Raw genomic sequence first — 20414 nt, forward strand, 5'->3', positions numbered from 1 at the left:
TTTTAAATAAGTTTATGTATACATCTGAATGAAAAGCAAAGCTAAACATGTTTACAGACCAAAGTGTGATTTCACACTGTTTTTAAATCTAGCATTATTCATTTTACTTCAATCAAAAGTGGTTTCAATTTTTTTTTTTTTTAGTTGATTAGAATACTTTCTTCATAGTCACATTCTCTCAACCTATAATTTGGAATATTGTTGTGGTCTTTAGTTTTTTCTCTTAGTATAGCATTTTTTAAAAAATACAATTTTTGTACAATTTGTAAATGTTAAGAATTTTTTATGTCTGTTAAATAAAAATTATTTCCAACAACCTTAATATCTTTAAATTAATTGCCACTAAAATTGGAGTTTCTAGTACTGTATATTTGAAAAGTTTAACATAAATCCAATTTGTATTTATTCATTTAACATTCTTTTATTGATTTTTAGTACATGTATAATACGGTTCCATTTTTAAAGGAATACAAAGAGAAAGTGGTATTTATATGTCAGGAAATATATCAGCACTTTAGGAATTTTATCTTTATTTAACAAAGAGTAACAAAGGATGGATTCTATCCTCAAATTCCTTACCATTTGGTAGAGAATATCAGACATATATAGAAATAACAATAAAAGGTTAATATGTTGGTTACTATAAAAGTGTTGAAGTGGGTGATGTGGTTCAAAGGAAGAGTAAACATTTCTGGCTGAGGTGATCAGAAAAAAATCCATGAAGGCAGCATATATGTAAGATTGGTGAAGTTAAGTAAATTCTCGGCTCGAATTGGAAGTACTGGTATGAATTCATAAAGTACTTTATCTTAAATAAAGCTACAAAACAGTAACAAAATCTAGCTTTGTTTACTGAAAAGGCCCAGAAACAATTACCAATCCAGTAATGCCCAGAATGTGATCTCTACACTCCCATTTCCTACTAAAAGGAACTAAAAATCCTTGAAGAAATGGGAGATTTCACCTATGGGGCAGGAAATGTACAATATGAGCATGCAACATTTTGTCATACTGGAATACAAGGCAGCTATGAAAAACAATTTAAAAGGATCCAAGAGCCAACATTTGAATTGGTTCTCACTGTTAAAGATGATACAATTTAAGCATCAATAAAGAGAATAACTGCAATGGTTTAAAACATCAAATATGTTTAAATACATGAGTTCATAATATATTAAAACAATTGGTCAACTTACAGTATGCCAGCAAACCAACTTGTTACTCTGAAAATTGGTAAATAGAACCAAACATTTCTTCTGCTTTCTCTATCTATACTGTATCTCTGAGTAACCAAATTGTTGATGAAGGGAAATTTCTCTTTCTAAACGTATATATATATATATATATACACACACACACAACATTATATGTCTTATAGTAACATCACATGTTGGTGGTATAGCTTGTAAATGAAGAAAGAATGATGAAATTCCAATATTACCTTTTTTCAACCCCTCATGAAGGGATCTAGTAATGTACATCAATGACTGATAACATTCCCAAAAGAGATAGACCAGCTATGTGCCTCTAATGAGAGTATATAACAGCACTCAGGAAGTAGTTTTCCAAGAAACAATCAAGCCAAGATCTGATTTAGCCTCTAGTTCTCACCATTAATTTGTGGGAAATACAGGGGATAGAAGAACATGTTCATTGACACCACAGGGATATAATCAGCAAAATCCAGACTGTGGGAAACTTGAAAGACAATTTGGTTTCTTTAACAAATAATTGTAAGAAAAGTGAGGGAGAAAAAAACTTATAGATTAAAAGAAAAGATCATATCCACCAATTGCAATGTTTGAACTTTATTTGGATACTGATTCAAGCAAACTATAAACACAAAAACAAAACTTCCTTGAGATAGTTGCGGACATGTGAACATTGGCTGGATAGTTGATGACATTAAATAATTATTATTTATGCCTGATAACGGTATTGTGGTTATTTTTAAATAGTGCTTTTATCTTTTAGAGATACTGAAATATTTAAGATAAAGTGATGTGACATCTTGAGTTTGCTTCAGAATAATCTAGAAATGGGAAGTAGAAGGGAAGTCTAGATGAAATAATATTGCAGATAGGTAGATGTTAACCAAGATGGGTAAAAATTTTGACAAATGGGGATAGTTGTTAACAATAGTTTTGGTAGAGGCAAGAACATTAGTAAAAACACTGGGGTATTAATAAAATAGAAATTATATTTTTAGGTGGGTTGAGCTTAAGTAATGTGTGTAGAAACAGTAAGAGACAAATGTGGTGTGCTCATTTCAGCAGCACAGATACTAAAATTGGAACGATACAGAGAAGATTAGCATGGCCCCTGCGTAAGGATGACATGCAAATTCATGAAGCATTCCATATTTTTGCTGGTACCATTCCTTCTGAAACCATTCCAAACAATAGAAAAAGAGGGAATCCCTCCTAACTCATTTTATGAGGCAAGCATCATCCTGATACCAAAACCTGGCAGAGACATAACAAAAAAAGAAAATTTCAGGCCAATATCTCTGATGAACATCAATGCAAAAAATCCTCAATAAAATACTGGCAAACCGAATCCAGTAGCAAATTAAAAAGCTTATCCATCACAATCAAGTAGACTTCATCCCTGGGATGCAAGACTGGTTCAACATATGCAAATCAGTCAACATAATCCATCATGTAAACTAAACCGATGATAAAAACCACATGATTATATCAACAGATGCAGAAAAGGCCTTTGACAAAATTCAACAGCCCTTCATGCTAGAAACTCTCAATAAATTGGGTATTGATGGAACATATCTCAAAATAATAAGAGCTATTTATGACAAACCCACAGCCAATATCATACTGAATGGGCAAAACATGGAAGCATTCCCTTTGAAAACTGGCACAAGACGAGGATGCCCTCTCTCACACTCCTATTCAACATAGTATTGGAAGTTCTGGCCAGGGCAATCAGGCAAGAGAAAGAAATAAAGGGTATTCAAATAGGAAGAGAGGAAGTCAAATTGTCTCTGTTTGCAGATGACATGATTGTATATTTAGAAAACCCCATCGTCTCCGCCAAAAATTTCCTTAAGCTGATAAGCAACTTCAGCAAAGTCTCAGGATACAAAATCAATGTGCAAAAATCACAAGCATTCCTATACAACAATAACAGACAAACAGACAGCCAAATCATGAGTGAACTCCCATTCACAACTGCTACTAAGAGAATAAAATACCTAGGAATCCAACTTACAAGGGATGTGAAGGACCTCTTCAAGGAGAACTATAAATAACTTCTCAAGGAAATAAGAGAGGACACAAACAAATGGAAAAACATTCCATGCTCATGGATAGGCAGAATCAACATCACGAAAATGGCCATACTGACCAAAGTAATTTATAGATTCAATGATATCCCCATCAAGCTACCACTGACTTTCTTCACAGAATTGGAAAAAACTACTTTAAAGTTCATATGGAACCAAAAAAGAACCCACATAGCCAAGACAATCCTGGGCAAGAAGAACAAAGCTGGAAGCATCATGTTACCTGACTTCAAACTATACGACAAGGCTACAGTAACCAAAACAGCATGGTACTGGTACCAAAACAGATATACAGACCAATGGAACAGAATAGAGGCCTCAGAAATAACACCACACATCTACAACCATCTCATCTTTGACAAACCTGACACTAAGAAGCAATGGGGAAAGGATTACCTATTTAATAAATGGTGTTGAGAAAACTGGCCAGCCATATGCAGAAAACTGAAACTGGATCCCTTCCTTACATCTTATACAAAACTCAACTCAAGATGGATCAAAGACTTAAATGTAAGACTTAGGATCATAAAAATCGTAGAAGAAAACATGGGCAATACCATTCAGGACATAGGCACGGGCAAAGACTTCATGTCTAAAACACCAAAAGCAATGGCAACAAAAAACAAAATTGGTAAGCAGGATCTAATTAAACTAAAGAGCTTCTGCACAGCAAAGGAAACTATCATCAGAGTGAACAGGCAACCTACAGAATGGGAGAAAATTTTTGCAATCTATCCATCTGACAATGGGCTAATATCCAGAATCTACAAAGAACTTAAACAAATTTACAAGAAAAAAACAACCCCATCAAAAAGTGGACAAAGGATATGAACAGACACTTCTCAAAAGAAGACATTTATGCAGCCAACAGACATATGAAAAAATGCTCATCATCACTGTTCATTAGAGAAATGCAAATCAAAACCACAATGAGGTATCATCTCACGCCAGTTAGAATGGCAATCATTAAAAAGTCAGGAAACAGGCTGGGCACGGTGGCTCATGCCTGTAATCCCAGCACTTTGGGAGGCTGAGGCGGGGGATCACGAGGTCAGGAGATCGAGATCATGCTAGCCAACATGGCGAAACCCCGTCTACTAAAATACAAAAACTTAGCGGGTGTGTTGGCACGTGCCTGTGGTCCCAGCTACTTGGGAGGCTGAGGCAGGGGAATCGCTTGAACCTGGGTGGAGGAGGTTGCAGTGAGCCGAGATCACGCCACTGCACTCTAGCCTGGTGGCAGAGGGAGACTGTCTCAAAAAAAAAAAAAAAAAAAAAAAGTTAGGAAACAACAGATGTTGGAGAGGATGTGGAGAAATAGGAAGGCTTTTACACTGTTAGTGGGAGTGTAAACTAGTTCCACCATTGTGGAAGACAGTGTGGTGATTCCTCAAGGATCTAGAACTAGAAATACCATTTGACCCAGCAATCCCATTACTGGGTATATACCCAAAGGATTATAAATCACTTTACTATAAAGACTCATACACACGTATGTTTATTACAGCACTATTCACAATAGCAAATACTTGGAACCAACCCAAATGCCCATCAATGATAGACTAGATAAAGAAAATGTGGCACATACACACCATGGAATATTATGCAGCCCTGAAAAAGGATGAGTTCATGTCCTTTGCAGGGAGATGGATGAAGCTGGAAACCATCATTCTCAGCAAACTATCACAAGAACAGAAAACCAAATACTGCATGTTCTCATTCATAAGTGGGAGTTGAACAATGAGAACACATTAACAAAGGAAACATCACACACCAGGGCCTGTCAGGGGGTGGGGGGCTAAGGGAGGAATAACATTAGGAGAAATACCTAATGTAGGTGAAGGGTTGATGGGTGCAGCAAACCACCATGGCATGTGTATATCTATGTAACAAACCTGCACGTTCTGCACATGTACCCCAGAACTTAAAGTGTAATTATATATATATACACGAAAAATAAATGTATATCAGTGCAAAAAAAAAAAAAAAGAGTCAAAGCTGGTAAAGGAGGTTGAGAAAATACTGTGGAGGCCATGAATGCCAGAGTTATCTGTAGAGCCGTGGAGAGCTATTGACAGTTTGGTGTAGAATAACATTATATAACAAAAACTCATTCTAACAGCCGAGTTAAAAAACAAAAGTTAGAGGTACAAAGAGTAGAGGAAGGCCAGCTAAGAGGCTGTTAAGACAACAAAAAGACAAACTACTTAGTCAAAAGATGTGCAAAAGAAATGAATAGGCATTTTTCCAAAGAAGATATATGAAGAGCCCACAGACACATGAAAAGACACTTAACATCATTAGTCATTAGGATAGTGCAAGTTAAAACTATATTGAGATACTACTTTACATCGACCAAGATAGTTATAATCAAAAAATGGAAAATAAGTGTTGGCAACGATATGGAGAAAATAAAGTTCTGATACATTGCTAGTGGGAAATGTCAACACAATCCAAATGTCCATCAACTGAAAAGAACTGATAATCAAAATGTGGTGTATGAATACAATGGAATATTATTCAGCCATAAAAAGGAATTAAGTGTCAATACATTCTTACAGCATGGATGAACCTCAAAAATATTACACAGACAGACAGAGAAGGCAACATGTGGTATGATTCTATTTATATGAAATGCCCAGAAAAGGCAAATCCACAGAGACAGAAAGCAGATTAGTGATTGCTAGGAGTTAGGGGAGGGAAGAATGGAGAATGATTGCTTATTAGGTATGAGATTTCCTTTTGGAATAATATAAATATTCTGGAACTACAGAGTGATGATGGTTGTACAACACTGTGAATATACTAAATGCCAATGAATTGTGCACTTTAAAGTGGCTAAAATGGCAAATTTATGTTAGATATGTTATCCACAATAAAAAAAAAAAAAAGAGTTACTGGAATGGTATGGGCTTTGGTGATGACCAAAGGAATAAAAGAGAGAATAGATTTGAGAAACGTCAAAAGCGCCGCTCTGAAGAATACACCTCTGCCTCCTGGGTTCAAATGATTTTCCTACCTCAGCCTTCCCAGTAGCTGGGATTACCAGTGTGAACCACCACACCTGGCTAATTTTTGTGTTTTTAGTAGAGACCTGGTTTCACCATGTTGGCCAGGCTAGTCTCAAACTCCTGACCTCAGGTGATCCATCTGCCTCAGCCTCCCAAAGTTATTTCTTGTGTAATACCCTAAAAGCACAGGCAACCACAGCAAAAATGGACAAATGGTATCACATCAAGTTAAAATGCTTCTGCACAGCAAAGGATACAATCAACAAAGTGAAGAGACAACCCGCAGAATGGGAGAAAATATTTGCAAATTATCTATCTGACAAGGGATTAACCAGAACATATAAGAAGCTCAAACAACTTTATATAAAAAAACTAATAATCCAATCTAAAAATGGGCAAAATAATTGAATAGACACTTCTTGAAAGAAGACATACAAATGGTTAACAGGCATATGAAAATGTGCTCAATATCACTGATCATCAGAGAAATGCAAATCAAAACTACAATGTGATATCACCTCACCCCAGTTAAAATGGCTTTTATCCAAAAGACAGGCAATTAATGAATGCTGGTGAGGATGTAGAGAAAAGGGAACCCTCATACACTGTTGGTGGAAATGTAAATTATTAGAGTCACTATGGAGAACGGTTTGGCAGTTTCTCAAAAAGACTAAAAATAGAACTATCATATGATCCAGCAATCCCACTGCCAGATATATAACCAAAAGAAAGGAAATCAGTATACTGAAGAGATATCTGCACTCCCATGTTTATTGCAGCACTATTTATAACAGCAAAGATTTGGAATCAACCTGTGTGTCCAACAACAGACAAATGGATAAAGAAAATGTGGTACTTACACACAACGGATCCTGTCATGTGCAACACATGGATAGAACTGGAGTACATTATGTTAAGTGAAATAAGCCAAGCACAGAGAGACAAACTTTACATGTTCTCACTCATTTGTAGCAGCTGAAAATTAAACAACTGAACTCATGGAGATAGGCAGTAGAATGTTGGCTACCAGAGGCTGGAATGGGTAGTGGGGAGTGGGGGGAGACTGGGGATGGTTAATGGGCACAAAACATAGAAAGAATGAATAAAATCTAGTATTTGATAGCACAACAGGGTTACTACAATTAACAATAATTTATAGTACTTTTAAAAATAACTAAAAGAGTATAATTGGAATGTTCGTGACACAAAGAAATACATGCTTGAGGTGACGGATGCCCCATTTACCCTAATGTGATTATTACGTGTTGGTATGCCTGGATCAAAATGTCTCATGTACCCCATAAATATATACCTACTATGTACCCTTAAAAATTAAAAATTTTTAAAAAGTGGTTCCCTGAGATGGAATCTACTCCTGGTGAAGATGCTGTCAATATTGTGAAATGACAACAAAGTATTTGGTATATTACATAAACTTAGTTGATAAAGCAGCAGCAGGGATGGAAAGGATCGACTCCAATTTCAAACAAAGTTCTACCGTGAGTAAAATGCTATCAAACACCACCACAAGCCACAGAGAAATCTTCCACTAAAGCAAGAGTCAATCGATGTAGTAAACTCCATTGTTATCTTATTTTTAAAAATTGCCACAGCCACCCCAACCTTCAGCAACCACCAACCTGATCAGTCAGCAGCCATCATGAGGCAAGATCCTCCACCAGCAAAAAGATTGCAACTCACTGAAGGCTGAGATGATTGTCAGAATTTTTTAGCAATAAAGCATTTTAAAATTAAGCTATGTACAAGGTATTTCTAGACATAATGCTATTGTACACTTAATAGGCTACAGTATAAAGTCAACATAATTTTTATATACACTGGGAAATCAAAAACTTCACGACTCATTTTATTGTGATATTCACCTGGTTGCAGTGGTCTGGAACTGAACTATAAAAATATCTCAGACATCTCAAAGGTATGCCTATATACCTATAAACCTCTTAATAAATGAGAGGAAATTTATTAGGGGAGTTGGCTCACCCAATTACGGGGGCTGAGAAGTCTCACAATAGGCCATTTGCAAACTGGAGAACCAGGGAGGCCCATGGTGTAATTTTCAGTTTGAGGCCGAAGGCCTGGGAACCCAGGGCAGGGGGTGTGCTGGTATAAGTCCAAGTCCGAAAGCCGGAGAACCTGGAGTTCTGATGTCCAAGGGCAGTCAAAGAAAGGTGTCCCTGCTCTAGAATAAAGATCACATTCACCTTCCTCCCTGCCTTTTTGTTTGAATGCAGCCCTCAGCTGATTGGACTGCATCCACCCACACTGAGGGCAGATCTTCCTTACTCAGTCCACTGATTTAAATGCCGATCTCTTCTGGAAACACACTCATAGATATACCTAGAAATAATGCCTTAAAAGCTAACTGAGTAACCCCTAGCCTAGTCATGTTGACATCTAAAATTAACCATCACGGACTTATCTCACTATTACACCTAATAACCGGCTTACAGACTTTTTGCTTCCTGTCCTGGCAACTGTGAGTCTGCTGGTTTGGAAGTCTTAGTACCCATGAGGGGAACAAAATAGTGGTTCCACTGAATTGTAGGATGAGACTGGTTATCAGTTTCCTATTGGTTGCATAACAAATTACTACAAATTTAGTAACTTAAAACAACACAAATTTATTTATCTCATGGTTTCTGTGGGTCAAGGGTCTGGATACAGGTTAGCTGAATCCTCTGCTCAGTGTTACCAGGCTGAAATTAAAGCATTGGCTGGGCTGTGATCTCATCTGAGACTTAGAATCCTATTTCTAGCTCATGTGGTTGTTAGCACAACTTGCAGTTGTGATTAAAGTTCTTGTTTTTTTTTACTGTTAGCTGAGGACTGCTCTCAGCTCCTAGAGGTCACCCTCAGGTCCCTGTGGTCCCTACTTTCACAACAGGCTGTTTTTCTTCCAGACCAGCAGGATAACTCTTCTGCTTTTAAACAACTTGCCTAATTAGATTATATCTACGCAGGATAATCTCCCTTTGGATTATAGTCAACTGATTAGGAACCCTTTGCCATACAGCATAATCATGGAGGTGCTATCCAATTATATTTACAGGTTTCAACCATGCTCAAGGGGAGATTACACACGGTGTGTATAAGAGAGGGAAAGTCACGGCATTCATCTTAGAGTTCTGCTTATCAGACTGCCACCTGGTCTTATAACACTTAACTAACGGATGAAAAAGAGGGGGTTAATTTATTGGCTGTAGTGATTGACCTCAATTTCCAAGGTAAATTGGTTTGCTTCTACAAATGGAAGCAAGGAGGACTTTCTGGAACCCAAGAGATGTTCTAAGGTGCCTCTTAATACTTCCATGTCCAACTGTAAAGGTTAAATGGAAAGCCACAAGAATCAGAAAAGGGCAGGATGATTGAGGATTCAGACCTTTCAGAAAGGAAGGTTTGAAGCACTCTACCAGGCAAAGAACCCAGAGCAGCTGATTCTGACTGTGGGAAAGGGAAATATAGAGGTAGTTGGAGGTGGAAGCTATAGATATCAACCATAACTTTGTGACCATTACAGAAACAAGAACTGTAATAGCTCTGCATATTTTCTCTTTGCTTGTAAGCATGTATTTATTTTTATTTTCTACTTTCCCATTCTCCCTATTTTTATTATACAGGTTGCTGAAGGTCAACTTTACAATTCAGTCTTAACAGAAAATTAGGTGGCATGATGACTGAATTGAGGAGTAATTAATACAGCCAGCAATGAATCCAATGACTGTTGAAACTTTGTGTCTTATTTTGGGGAACAGCAAGAGCTTCAGTTATCAGGATAACTGTATCTTGCTAGGCCAAAATATAGTTAGTTGCTCTGTTGTTGTGCAGGAGTTCAAATACGTGTAGAAAGGTGCGTATGGAAGCTGAGCAGTCAAAGGGGCTGACTGAGCCCCCTTGTCAATTTATCACTTCTCAGCTCCAAATTAATCCTTCAGTATCTACTCTGTGGTAACAGATTGAACAATAAGCATTTCTCCTTTAAAATGAGAATAAGTAGAGGACGTTGGAGGGGCACTGCAGGAGGAAAGGAATTTCTCTTCCTAGTGTTGGTGTGCTCATTTTTTTTTCTTTTTTGCTCCCACACAAGGTTAGTGGTGTATGCATCTGGTGGTGTTTTGCTCCAGCTGCACACAGAATATACAGTCCACCTTGCAGTCCCAGCCTAGGAAGCCTAGTGACCACCTTGCTGCAGCCCTCTTGAGATGCACCCCACATGCTCCTGGCCTTGTACCTGTAGCAGTGTCCTGACTCTGTATGCCCACCCGTCAATCTCAGCTTTCCTTTCTCCTAAAGGTTGGCTTCTGAGGTCCTTCCAATGTGTGTAAGTTCTGCCCCAGTTTCACATCTGCAGAAATGTCCTAACTCTCTCTGCAATCTGCTCACTAGCCTTGGCTTGCCTGTGTCCCAGAGGACCATTTCCTGTTTATCAGACAATTCTAAACCGGCTCTGGCCCGAGGCATGCCAGCAAACTTACACATCATCCAGTGGTCTGCAGCCACAACTTCTCCAATAAAGTCTGAACACCAGAGGGGACTCTCTTCCAACTTCGCCCTTCTTTGGCTACTCACCCTCAGCCCTAGAATAGTTGAGATTCTCTAAACATATTTATATTGTTCTATCACAGCATCATAATCCTTTAAACTTAGCCTATTTAAATTACGGTGTGTTCTGTCTCCTGGTTGAACCTAGATTGACAGATGTAATTGACTTGATTCTTAAGTTTGGGATAGGGAAGTGAGCGTGAGTAGCACTTTCTTTCCCTCCTCTCTTTGGAAATAAGCTGCTTACAGAGAAAATGCATTCTGCCCCATTCCTCCTTGCTGTAACTTTAACAAGATCAGGCCATAAAATAGTCTTAGTTCAGTGTTGCCTGAGGTTAGATGAGTATATGATTCTGGGGCTTGGTATAAGGAAACCTACTTTTACACCTGTATAAGCCTCATTCTCTAGTTTTAGCTTTATCATTAATAAATGCAATATCCCATGCTCCCTCTACCTCTTGTCTATGTCTGGATTGGCATGGAACTTGGGTGGGAAAGAGATCAATGTGAATCACTTAACAAAAACAGCTTGCTGCTTTTCCTTTTGTTATGTTCAACGTCAACTGGTTTTATAATTTCCTAGCCTTAGAGTGGTACAAGTCCAATATCATAATATTGAAATTTAATACTACACACAATTCTGGAATATTAGATCTCAGAAAATCCACCAGGGAGAACTTACAAATCATCCAACTTTTGTACAGTTGGACCTTCCACCATAAGCATATTTTATTTTTCTATCAATCTTCTACCTTTGTGCTTTTCATGAGCTGAATAATCTCTTTAACTTATATAAATATCAAACAATGTTTTCCTATAAAACTGAACACATTTTAAAGAAACTATGTGACCACACAAGGGTCCCAAAGTGTTCAGTTTTCATAAAGGTGACTTCAATTTCCACAGAAACAAGAGTCCACCTAGATCAAAACAGCTGATGGGGAAGTGACATACAGAATTCAGGGTATAACAGATTCTGTGTCATCCGGGAAGTTTTCAGTTGCAGCAAGTGATAGAAAAACTAAACTGAGACTAGCTTTAAAAATACAGGAAGTCGGCCGGGTACAGTGACTCACAACTGCAATCCTAGCACTTTGGGAGGCCAAGGTGGGCAGATCACTTGAGGTCAGGAGTTCGAGACCAGCCTGGCCAACATGGTGAAACCCTGTTTTTACTAAAAATATAATAACTAGCAAGGTGTGCCGATACACGCCTGTAGTCCCAGCTACTTGGGAGGCTGAGACAGGAGAATCGCTTGAACCTGGGAGGCTGAGGTTGCAGTGAGCTGAGATCATGCCACTGCACTCCCACCTTGGCGACAGAGCGATACTCTGTCTCAAAAACAAACAAGCAAACAAACAAACAAAAAAAGCCCCAGGAAATCTACTGGGTCACCCAGCTGAAAACTCCAGAACTACATGCTACTAGGGGTAAGGGTTTATCCAGAATCCCATGCAACACAACAAAGTACCTAGTTCATTTCTTTCAATTTCTTATTGTTACTTCCTTGGTGCTGACTCCATTTTGGACAAACTCACTCTGCTTAATCTATGATTCTAAATTGGCTTTGAGAAGCTCTAAAAATTAGCTCTAAGTTCTTTCACCTTGAGTATAGTGACATAAATTCTCTCTTCGTTGTTTCATGAATGAGGAGGTTCCTCTGTCACCCCTAATGAGGATTCACAAAACAGCAAAGAGAGAATTTATGTCACTATAATCAGGGTGAAAATGTCTTTAAGAGTCACTCCGATCAGACCAGCTTAAGTAACTATGCCAATTCCAAACCACTCATTATGAATAGAGATGGAACATCCAGGTCGGCTCTGTTTATTAGGGCCTATCTCTAGCGCAGGTGAGGGTGATCCCATCTAAATCACAAAACTGAGAATGGAGGGAGGGGGTAGGTTCCAAAAAGAAATTCAGGGGCCAGGTGAGGTAGCTCATGCCTGTAGTCCCAGTTATGAGGTGGGAAGATCCCTTGAGTCCAGGAGTTTGAGCCTGCAGTGAGCTATGATCACGCGATCACGCCACTACACTCGAAACTGGGTGACAGAGCGAGACCCTGTCTCAAAAAAAACAACAACAACAAAAAAAGAACTTTAGACTACTACTCCAAGAAGGAAGAAGAGACACGGATGCTGTGCAGCCAATTAACAGGTATTCATTACAGGTACTTCCAGAGTTTTTCTCCTATTTAGTCCTTTAGAATGAAATTTAAGACTTTAACCCCAAACTTGACATAATTTCTGCATGTTACCTAACACATCTTTTGAAAACAGGCGTAAAGGTAACTAAATCATCTCACAGGATTTTCTTTCTATAAGCTATTTTACAATAGCTAAAGAGACCTTGTTACAAAAATGGTAATAATATATACTTCATCTGGAGGATTTTATATTAAGTGAAGTGTCCACATTCAAAAGAAAATATTAACTCTGATGACTCATAAATTCCAACATACTTTTTAGTTGATATTCCTTTTTTAGTGTGTTTAGAAGACATGACTTTCTAAATATTGTCAGACTACAAAAGCATGTATTGAAATGTGATAGCCTTCTTTTCACAAGGCATAGTACCCATCATTGTCCATTGACTTTGATTACATTCTCTGGTGCACAGCTCCAGCAAGTTGGGTTTTTTTTTTTTTTTTTGAGACGGGAGTCTCGCTCTGTCGCCAGGTTGGTGTACGGTGGCGTGATCTCAGCTCACTGCAACCTCTGACTCCTTGGTTCAAGCTATTCTCCTGCCTCAGCCTCCAGAGCAGCTGGGATTACAAGCACGCACCACCACGCCCACCTAATTGTTGTATTTTTAGTAAGTTTCACCATGTTGGCCAGGATGGTCCCGATCTCCTGATCTCGTGATCCGCCCGCCTCAGCCTACCAAAGTACTGAGATTATAGGCGTGAGCCACCGCAAAGTGCTGGGATTATAGGCGTGAGCCACCGTCCCCATCTCCTTAGCCTGTATCTTTATCTTCAAGGGTTCTCCCTACCGCCATGTTCTGGTTTTCCCTTTGTCAACCTCTCCTACCTACACTCCTTCGTAGAACTGCAGTACCTTTACAAGCTAAAGTTCTTTACCCTTCCTTTCATGTGCCAAAATCCAGGAAAGAAGAGCCCATAGTGAAATAAATACTTACAGTCACCCCATTCCCTAAGTTGCTTGCAATGTGTCATTAGCCTCTATAATTTGAATATGCTTTATCAGTGGCATCCATCTTCATCCTACTGAAATATCTATTGGTTGACTAACACCTTCTGTTTCGAATTTGTTCCTCCTATCTGACCAGTCTTCCTGTGTCACCCCTAAGCAGTAGCCATGTCTCTCTGCTCTAATTACTCTTACTTCTCTTTTACCCAATAAAGCCCACATAGGCTGTCAGGCTCCGAGAGTTCTCATGTCCTGGTCCCAATCTTCCAGCTTTCTCTTCCTTTTCCTTTTATTATCATATTAATTGACAACTCACTGTTCAAGGAAGGTCACCTGTGCTTTCCTTTTTCCATGGTTCCCTCTGGAATCTTCATTCAATGCCCAGCTTAAATGTTTCCCCCTCCATGAACCCTGCTCTCATTCCCCCAAGCTATAAATCACCACTTCAGACTCCATCAACCAGGTCCAAGCTGCCACCTGCTCATGACTCGACATTTGTAAAAGCTTCCTAACTAGTATTCCTGCTTTTTTGCCTTTCTCCTGTTTCCTCTATACAATCACCAGAATGATCTCTCAATCGAAACTCTTCACCATGGCCTACAAGGCCTGGTCTCTGCTAACATTTATTGGCCCAGGCACACTAAGCGCCTTTTAAAAATTCATTAATTTAATCCTCTCAATAATCCTACAGCTATGTACTTTTAATATCCTCATTTGCAACAGATGCTGTTGGTGACTTACCCAGACCCCTTTTACGGGACTGGTGCACCCATACCCTAGCTGCTGTAGGTGTTAGCTGGTAAGAGCTGACACCTCCGCCCTTATTTGGAGGATTGGCCTTGGCTGACGAGAGGTACCCAGTCACTCCTCTATCCTTTCTCCCTGTAGCCAGTGGTCAGTGACGGCCTGACGTGGGAACCTAATGGCTCAGCCCCTTCACCTCTGGACAGGACAACGCTGTGGCCCAATTCATTCAGCAGAGTGCCCTATGAGTCAGGCTGAGGCTACACTACTCCTGAAACTCTTCTTCCCCGGCCTTATCCTGCTTGCTTTACTCCATTACAGATTTCTCCTGAAAGTGCTCCCTCAACCACTTGCCCAAGAATCCCCATCTCCGGCATTGTTACAGAGGAAGTGATCTAAGACACCATTTTACAGATCAGGAAACCTAAGACAAAGAGGGCTGGAGTGATCTGCCTAAGGTCAAACAGAAAATGGGAAAGCTGAATTTTGAAGCCAGAGGGCCTGGCTGTCCAACCTCAGCTCTTTCCCACCATAATGCAGTGGCCACTTCTCCAACCTCCTCTCTCTCCTCACCCATCCCCTCTAGCCAACTTAATTCCTGCCTCAGGCCCTTTTTACTTCCTATCCTCTCTGCCTAGAATGTTTCCTCTCATTGTGGCTCACTTCCTCACTTCTTTCAAAATGTTCCAAATACTATCTCAGAGACCTTTCCTGACCCCAACCATACTACCTAAGATAGCGACACTATCCCTCAGTTCCGCCGTAGTTTTATTTATAGCATTAAATACCTGAAATTATATTATGCATATATTTCCTTTTCTGTCACTTACACCAAGATGAAAATTCCCTGAGAGCAGGAATATTGTCTGGCTTATTGCTATATCCTCAGTGCTTGGTGACATACCTGGCAAAGAGGAGGAGTTGAGTGACTATTTGTAGTTGAATGACTGAAATTGAGTTCTCTTCTCTCAGAACTCTTACCAGGCTTTGTAAGATATTCCTTACAAGTTCTTTTTTTTTTTTCTTTTTTTTTTTTGAGACGGAGTCTTGCTCTGTCGCCCAGGCTGGAGTGCAGTGGCGCAATCTTGGCTCACTGCAAGCTCCGCCTCCCGGGTTCACGCCATTCTCCTGCCTCAGCCTCTCTGAGTAGCTGGGACTACAGACGCCTGCCACCATGCCCGGCTAAATTATTTTTGTATTTTTAGTAGAGACGGGGTTTCACCGTGGTCTCGATCTCCTGACCTCGTGATCCGCCCGCCTCGGCCTCCCAAAGTGCTGGGATTACAAGCGTGAGCCACCGCACCTGGCTCCTTACAAGTTCTTAATCTATAGCTGTAATTATTTAATGCATATTTATCTATCACACAAGCTTGTATGCTCTCAGAGGACAAGAATTATGTTTTATTCATTTGGGAGTACATAGGCGGTATTTAAATAATGGTGCTATCTTAAACACCAAATATCAACTGCAGTTCATTTTTTCCATATGGGGACTAATATCAAGATTCCATATGAATTATAGTATAATCCAGAAGTATGAAAAAATACATCACATTTAGCTTATAAAGCATTCATCTGCATGTTACAAGATATTACAGTAAATACAATTAGGTACTTATCATTTTATCTTTACTTTAAAAACAATGCCTTTTCCAAAATATAAAAAAATAGACCTATTTTTAAAGAACTATTTAAAGATGGCTTTGAAAACAACACTGTTTTATTTACAACAAATAGATGGTAGTGCAACAGCACTCGTGGATGTTTACAATAAATAAAAATTCTAGTATTCTGGCATCCTTTGGGAACAGGCCCTTTTATATTTATAGATGTCTACAATGACTCATAAAAGTAAAATCAATAAAGGCTATTAATTTGTATTTCAACCTGAATTTGAGAAACCAATGAAGATTAATCATTTATTTGGGATCTAGATCCATATATCTGAAAACTAAAGTATAAAGTTTCTCATTTCCATTCACTTTGTCAACAAACACATCCCAAACATTTCAGCATCTGTAAAAGGTTATCTATTTAGCATCTGTAATAAGTGATTTATAGCTATATATGCTAAATAAAGGTTGACACAGCTGGATCCTAGAAGTTCAGATTTTATAAATTTAAAATAGATTAAGTATTTATGCCAAAAAACAAGAACTGGATCTAGGATTTTATTTTAAATTATGGAAGTCTCTGGGGAAAAAAATTAGCAATGGAATGACAATAGATGTCAGATATTTCTCTGAGAAGTATATAGTTTCTCAATTTTCGCTAGGTAGTGCATCCCAATTGAATTAAAACTAAAGCATAGTTACAGTGCATTTTTTCTCACTAAAATTTCCCAATTCTAAAATGGTCTGGCCAGGCACGGTGGCTCACGCCTGTAATCCCAGCACTTTGGGAGGCCGAGGCGGGCGGATCACGAGGTCAGGAGATTGAGACCATCCTGGCTAACACGGTGAAACCCCGTCTCTACTAAAAATATAAAAAAAAGTTAGCCGGGCATGGTGGCAGGTGCTTGTAGTCCCAGCTACTCAGGAGGCTGAGGCAGAAGAATGGTGTGAATCCGGGAGGCGGAGCTTGCAGTGAGCCGAGATCACGCCACTGCACTCCAGCCTGGGCGACAAAGCAAGACTCCATCTCAAAAAATAAAAAAATAAAATAAAATGGTCTGGATTTGGTCAACATCTTATTCAGTAAATCCTTAATTTACCTTGAGACGCACAAAGACATTCTTTTAAGGAGCCATTTTCTTGGTATTGCACAAAGGTTAATTTTAAAGCAATCCAGGCAAGTAAGCTCACAAAAAAGAAGTACATTCATCTAATCCATTTAGCAAATGTTGCAAATCAGCTTCCACCAATAAAACATAGAAATCTGTGAAACTCTACACTTCGTGTCAGTTTTAACATTGTGTTGATGGCAGCCATTTCAGGCAGAGGTAGCCAAGTTCCATATATATGGGGAAGGCAAAAAGCAGAAAAACATTGCAGAAGACTTAGCAGTTCTCTGGTTTCTAATGACTATAGACCAGTTTCGAATATGAGCCATGTTTCTATGCAGAATTCTTCTTTTATGCCTTAAACACAAAACAGCTTGTTGCTGCCTTGGGCAGATATACTGGAATTGTCCTCTTTGAGCTTACTTTCTCTTTTCTCTAAGGTCAAGTAAAAAATATGACACGTTTTCATATACCACAAAGGTAATACAGCAGGCTGGAGTCACTCTAATCAAATTAGGAGCAATTCCCTTGTAAAATCCACCGATGCCTTCTTTCCTTTAGAGGGAAAAATAGATAATGCTTAATGTTGTATAGAGCTAGCTTGAAAACACGAAAGTTTTAACTGACACAAGGCATGGAGCAAGCAGCAGTCAAACCTCACTCTGACTTAAGTTCATGTTTTCAATGCCCTAAAGTAATGTAGTTTATAAGCCATTTGTAGGGATTTACATTCCTTTTATGGATGGACTGAATAAGAGAGGGTAGGGACATCTCAAAACTGAACTAAAAAGTGCTTTCAATTAGCTATCTTTCAAATGCTTTTAAATGTATGAACAGGCAGGAATTTTAATTGACCTAATGTAGGCATTAAAAAACCTCATAGCTTGGATAAATGCTAGCCAACATTAAATACAGACATACAAATATAAAACTTTATTTCCTTAATGCCAATAATATGGAATATGGCCTAGAAATTTGTTACTTAGGTGCTCATTAAATATTTATTGAATCGAATTAAATTTAAACATCCTAAATGTTCTGCTCTGTTCCTTTAGAATTAAAGGGAAATATGGTGATGTCTGCCTGTAATAATTTAACTAGTCTCATACTGAAGAACAAACATCTCTTTCATATATGGAAACAAGTATTTGCAAAAGTTATGGTGGCAGTAGCAGGTGTGGAGCCTTCTTGAATGTATTAAGCTAGGCTTTTGACTTCTTACATTCAATACCATTCAGGTATTTTATAACACCTAAATTTTATTTTCCAAAACATTTTCACACATTTAATTTGATTCTTATAACAACCTATTAGTCTAGAAAGTCTTACTTTACAAATGAAGAAATTAAGCCTCAGAGAGATTAAGTCCATGGTCACATATGTAATAATTGGGAAAGCAGGGACCACCAATCATGTTTTCACCACAGCAACTGGACTTTGCTATAAAACTAGTATCAACAGGATGGTCTTAAGATATGCAAGGTAACTTGTCAAAGCAATTTTTGATATAGCACATGCTCTCACCTCCATGTCTTTGTGATTACGTCTATTACACCACTGTAAAACATGTGTTGATCCTGAAGACGAGCTCTTACGACTTGATATGGGTATGTTGCTGCAACAGCAAATATTTTGGATAGTGCTGCAACAGATATATATTCTACTGTGCTCTAAAATGGCAACACAAAACAGTTTTTTCTTTAGACAGGATTTCTTTAAAAATACAGAAGTTAAAATTCTATACAAAAAACATTTAAATGAATCTTTAAGGGATTCTATTTTTGACATTTGTGTGGCTTTGGCCTATAAATATTTAACTATAAATTAAATCAGTGGCAGAGCCAGTACTCATCATCATAGTACTACCACCAAAGTAAGCATGACAAAAAGTTCTACCTATTAAATATCCATAAAAGGAAATGATATTTTTACAAGAACCATCTTACCAACTGGGCTTCTGGTAATCTATTGATATGCTGGTTGTACTTCAACTTCAGCAATTCATATGCCATAAACTGAAGGGCACCGTGTGATGTTCCAAACAGCCCAGGAACAAATCCCTACAAGGGAATTATTTTTAAAAAGCAAAACAACATACATTTGAAGAACAATATATTTAAGTAAAATACTTTCTCTTCTCTCTCATTACAGCATTTTAAGCAAATTCATTTAATTTTGCACAAATCACATTTTTAAAATATGGGGTTAAAAACTTGTAGTAATATAAAGAAAGGGTAGTATTCTCTTCTACTTTATTTTTAAAGGTTTGGATGTTCATATATTAGTTTTTCTTTAGACAGTATACATATAAAGAAGACCCACACTGTCAAGATTTGAGGTGTGAGTGGGAAACTAAATTCCGTAAAGTTAAGAAACTAAAGGTAATGGTAAATCAATGAACTCAGCATAGGTATTCTGAAAGAATAAGGCAGAAAGTGATGAAAAAACATAAAATTAAGTAATATATTTATAAAATTCTTGCTTATAGGTCAGTAAAATCATATCAGCCTTAAAATGATTTTAAAAGCTATTACTCAATTCTTGAAAAACAAACTGAAATTCAATGTGTCTAATTTTGATTTTAACCTATGTATGCCTAAAAATTTCTTTATGGGCATAAGCAATAGATACGAATAGAAGGTAGAAAAGGGGAAAATAAAAAGGAGTTATAAAATCAGAAAACCGATCTGATACTAGGAAGAAATTTTTTTAATATTACAACAGGCAAAAGGCTGGGTTTGATTGTTTTGTTATTTTTAAATTTACGTAAGATTTGAGATGAATAAAAAAACTCAGTAAAATAAGATTCTGTTAGAACTGCTAATGTCTTCTCCAGTCTACATTATCCCAGGTTCCCAAGAGACCACAGCTTCCAAAGAATGGAGTAAGGAATAAGTGACCTGGTTGTGTAACTTATCAAATAG

The 20414-nt window shown here is 38.1% G+C and overlaps 1 protein-coding gene and 1 non-coding gene across 3 annotated transcripts in view; one reads left to right on the forward strand and one right to left on the reverse strand.

Annotated features, from left to right (window-relative positions):
- Nucleotides 1-20414, reverse strand: part of SLC25A32 (solute carrier family 25 member 32) — a 37100-nt gene that overhangs the window by 4601 nt on the left and 12085 nt on the right. Inside the window, exons 5-7 of one of the 2 annotated variants that reach the window (XM_032760232.2) lie at nucleotides 19437-19550; nucleotides 19015-19160; nucleotides 16149-18045 (exon numbers count right to left, since the gene is read on the reverse strand). In XM_032760232.2, the coding sequence (XP_032616123.1) occupies nucleotides 17910-18045; nucleotides 19015-19160; nucleotides 19437-19550 (396 nt within the window). In that variant the 3' untranslated portion in view covers nucleotides 16149-17909. Of the gene's footprint in view, nucleotides 1-16148; nucleotides 18046-19014; nucleotides 19161-19436; nucleotides 19551-20414 lie in introns of those variants that run through there. The other variant, XM_058443883.1, reaches the window with a different exon arrangement.
- On the forward strand, nucleotides 2261-2367 carry LOC116814072 (U6 spliceosomal RNA). The gene has a single exon (XR_004371157.1). It is a non-coding gene; the product is annotated as a U6 spliceosomal RNA (small nuclear RNA).

This window comes from Hylobates moloch, unplaced genomic scaffold (genome assembly GCF_009828535.3).
Source record: "Hylobates moloch isolate HMO894 unplaced genomic scaffold, HMol_V3 SCAFFOLD_9, whole genome shotgun sequence".
Taxonomy (NCBI): Eukaryota; Metazoa; Chordata; class Mammalia; order Primates; family Hylobatidae; genus Hylobates; species Hylobates moloch.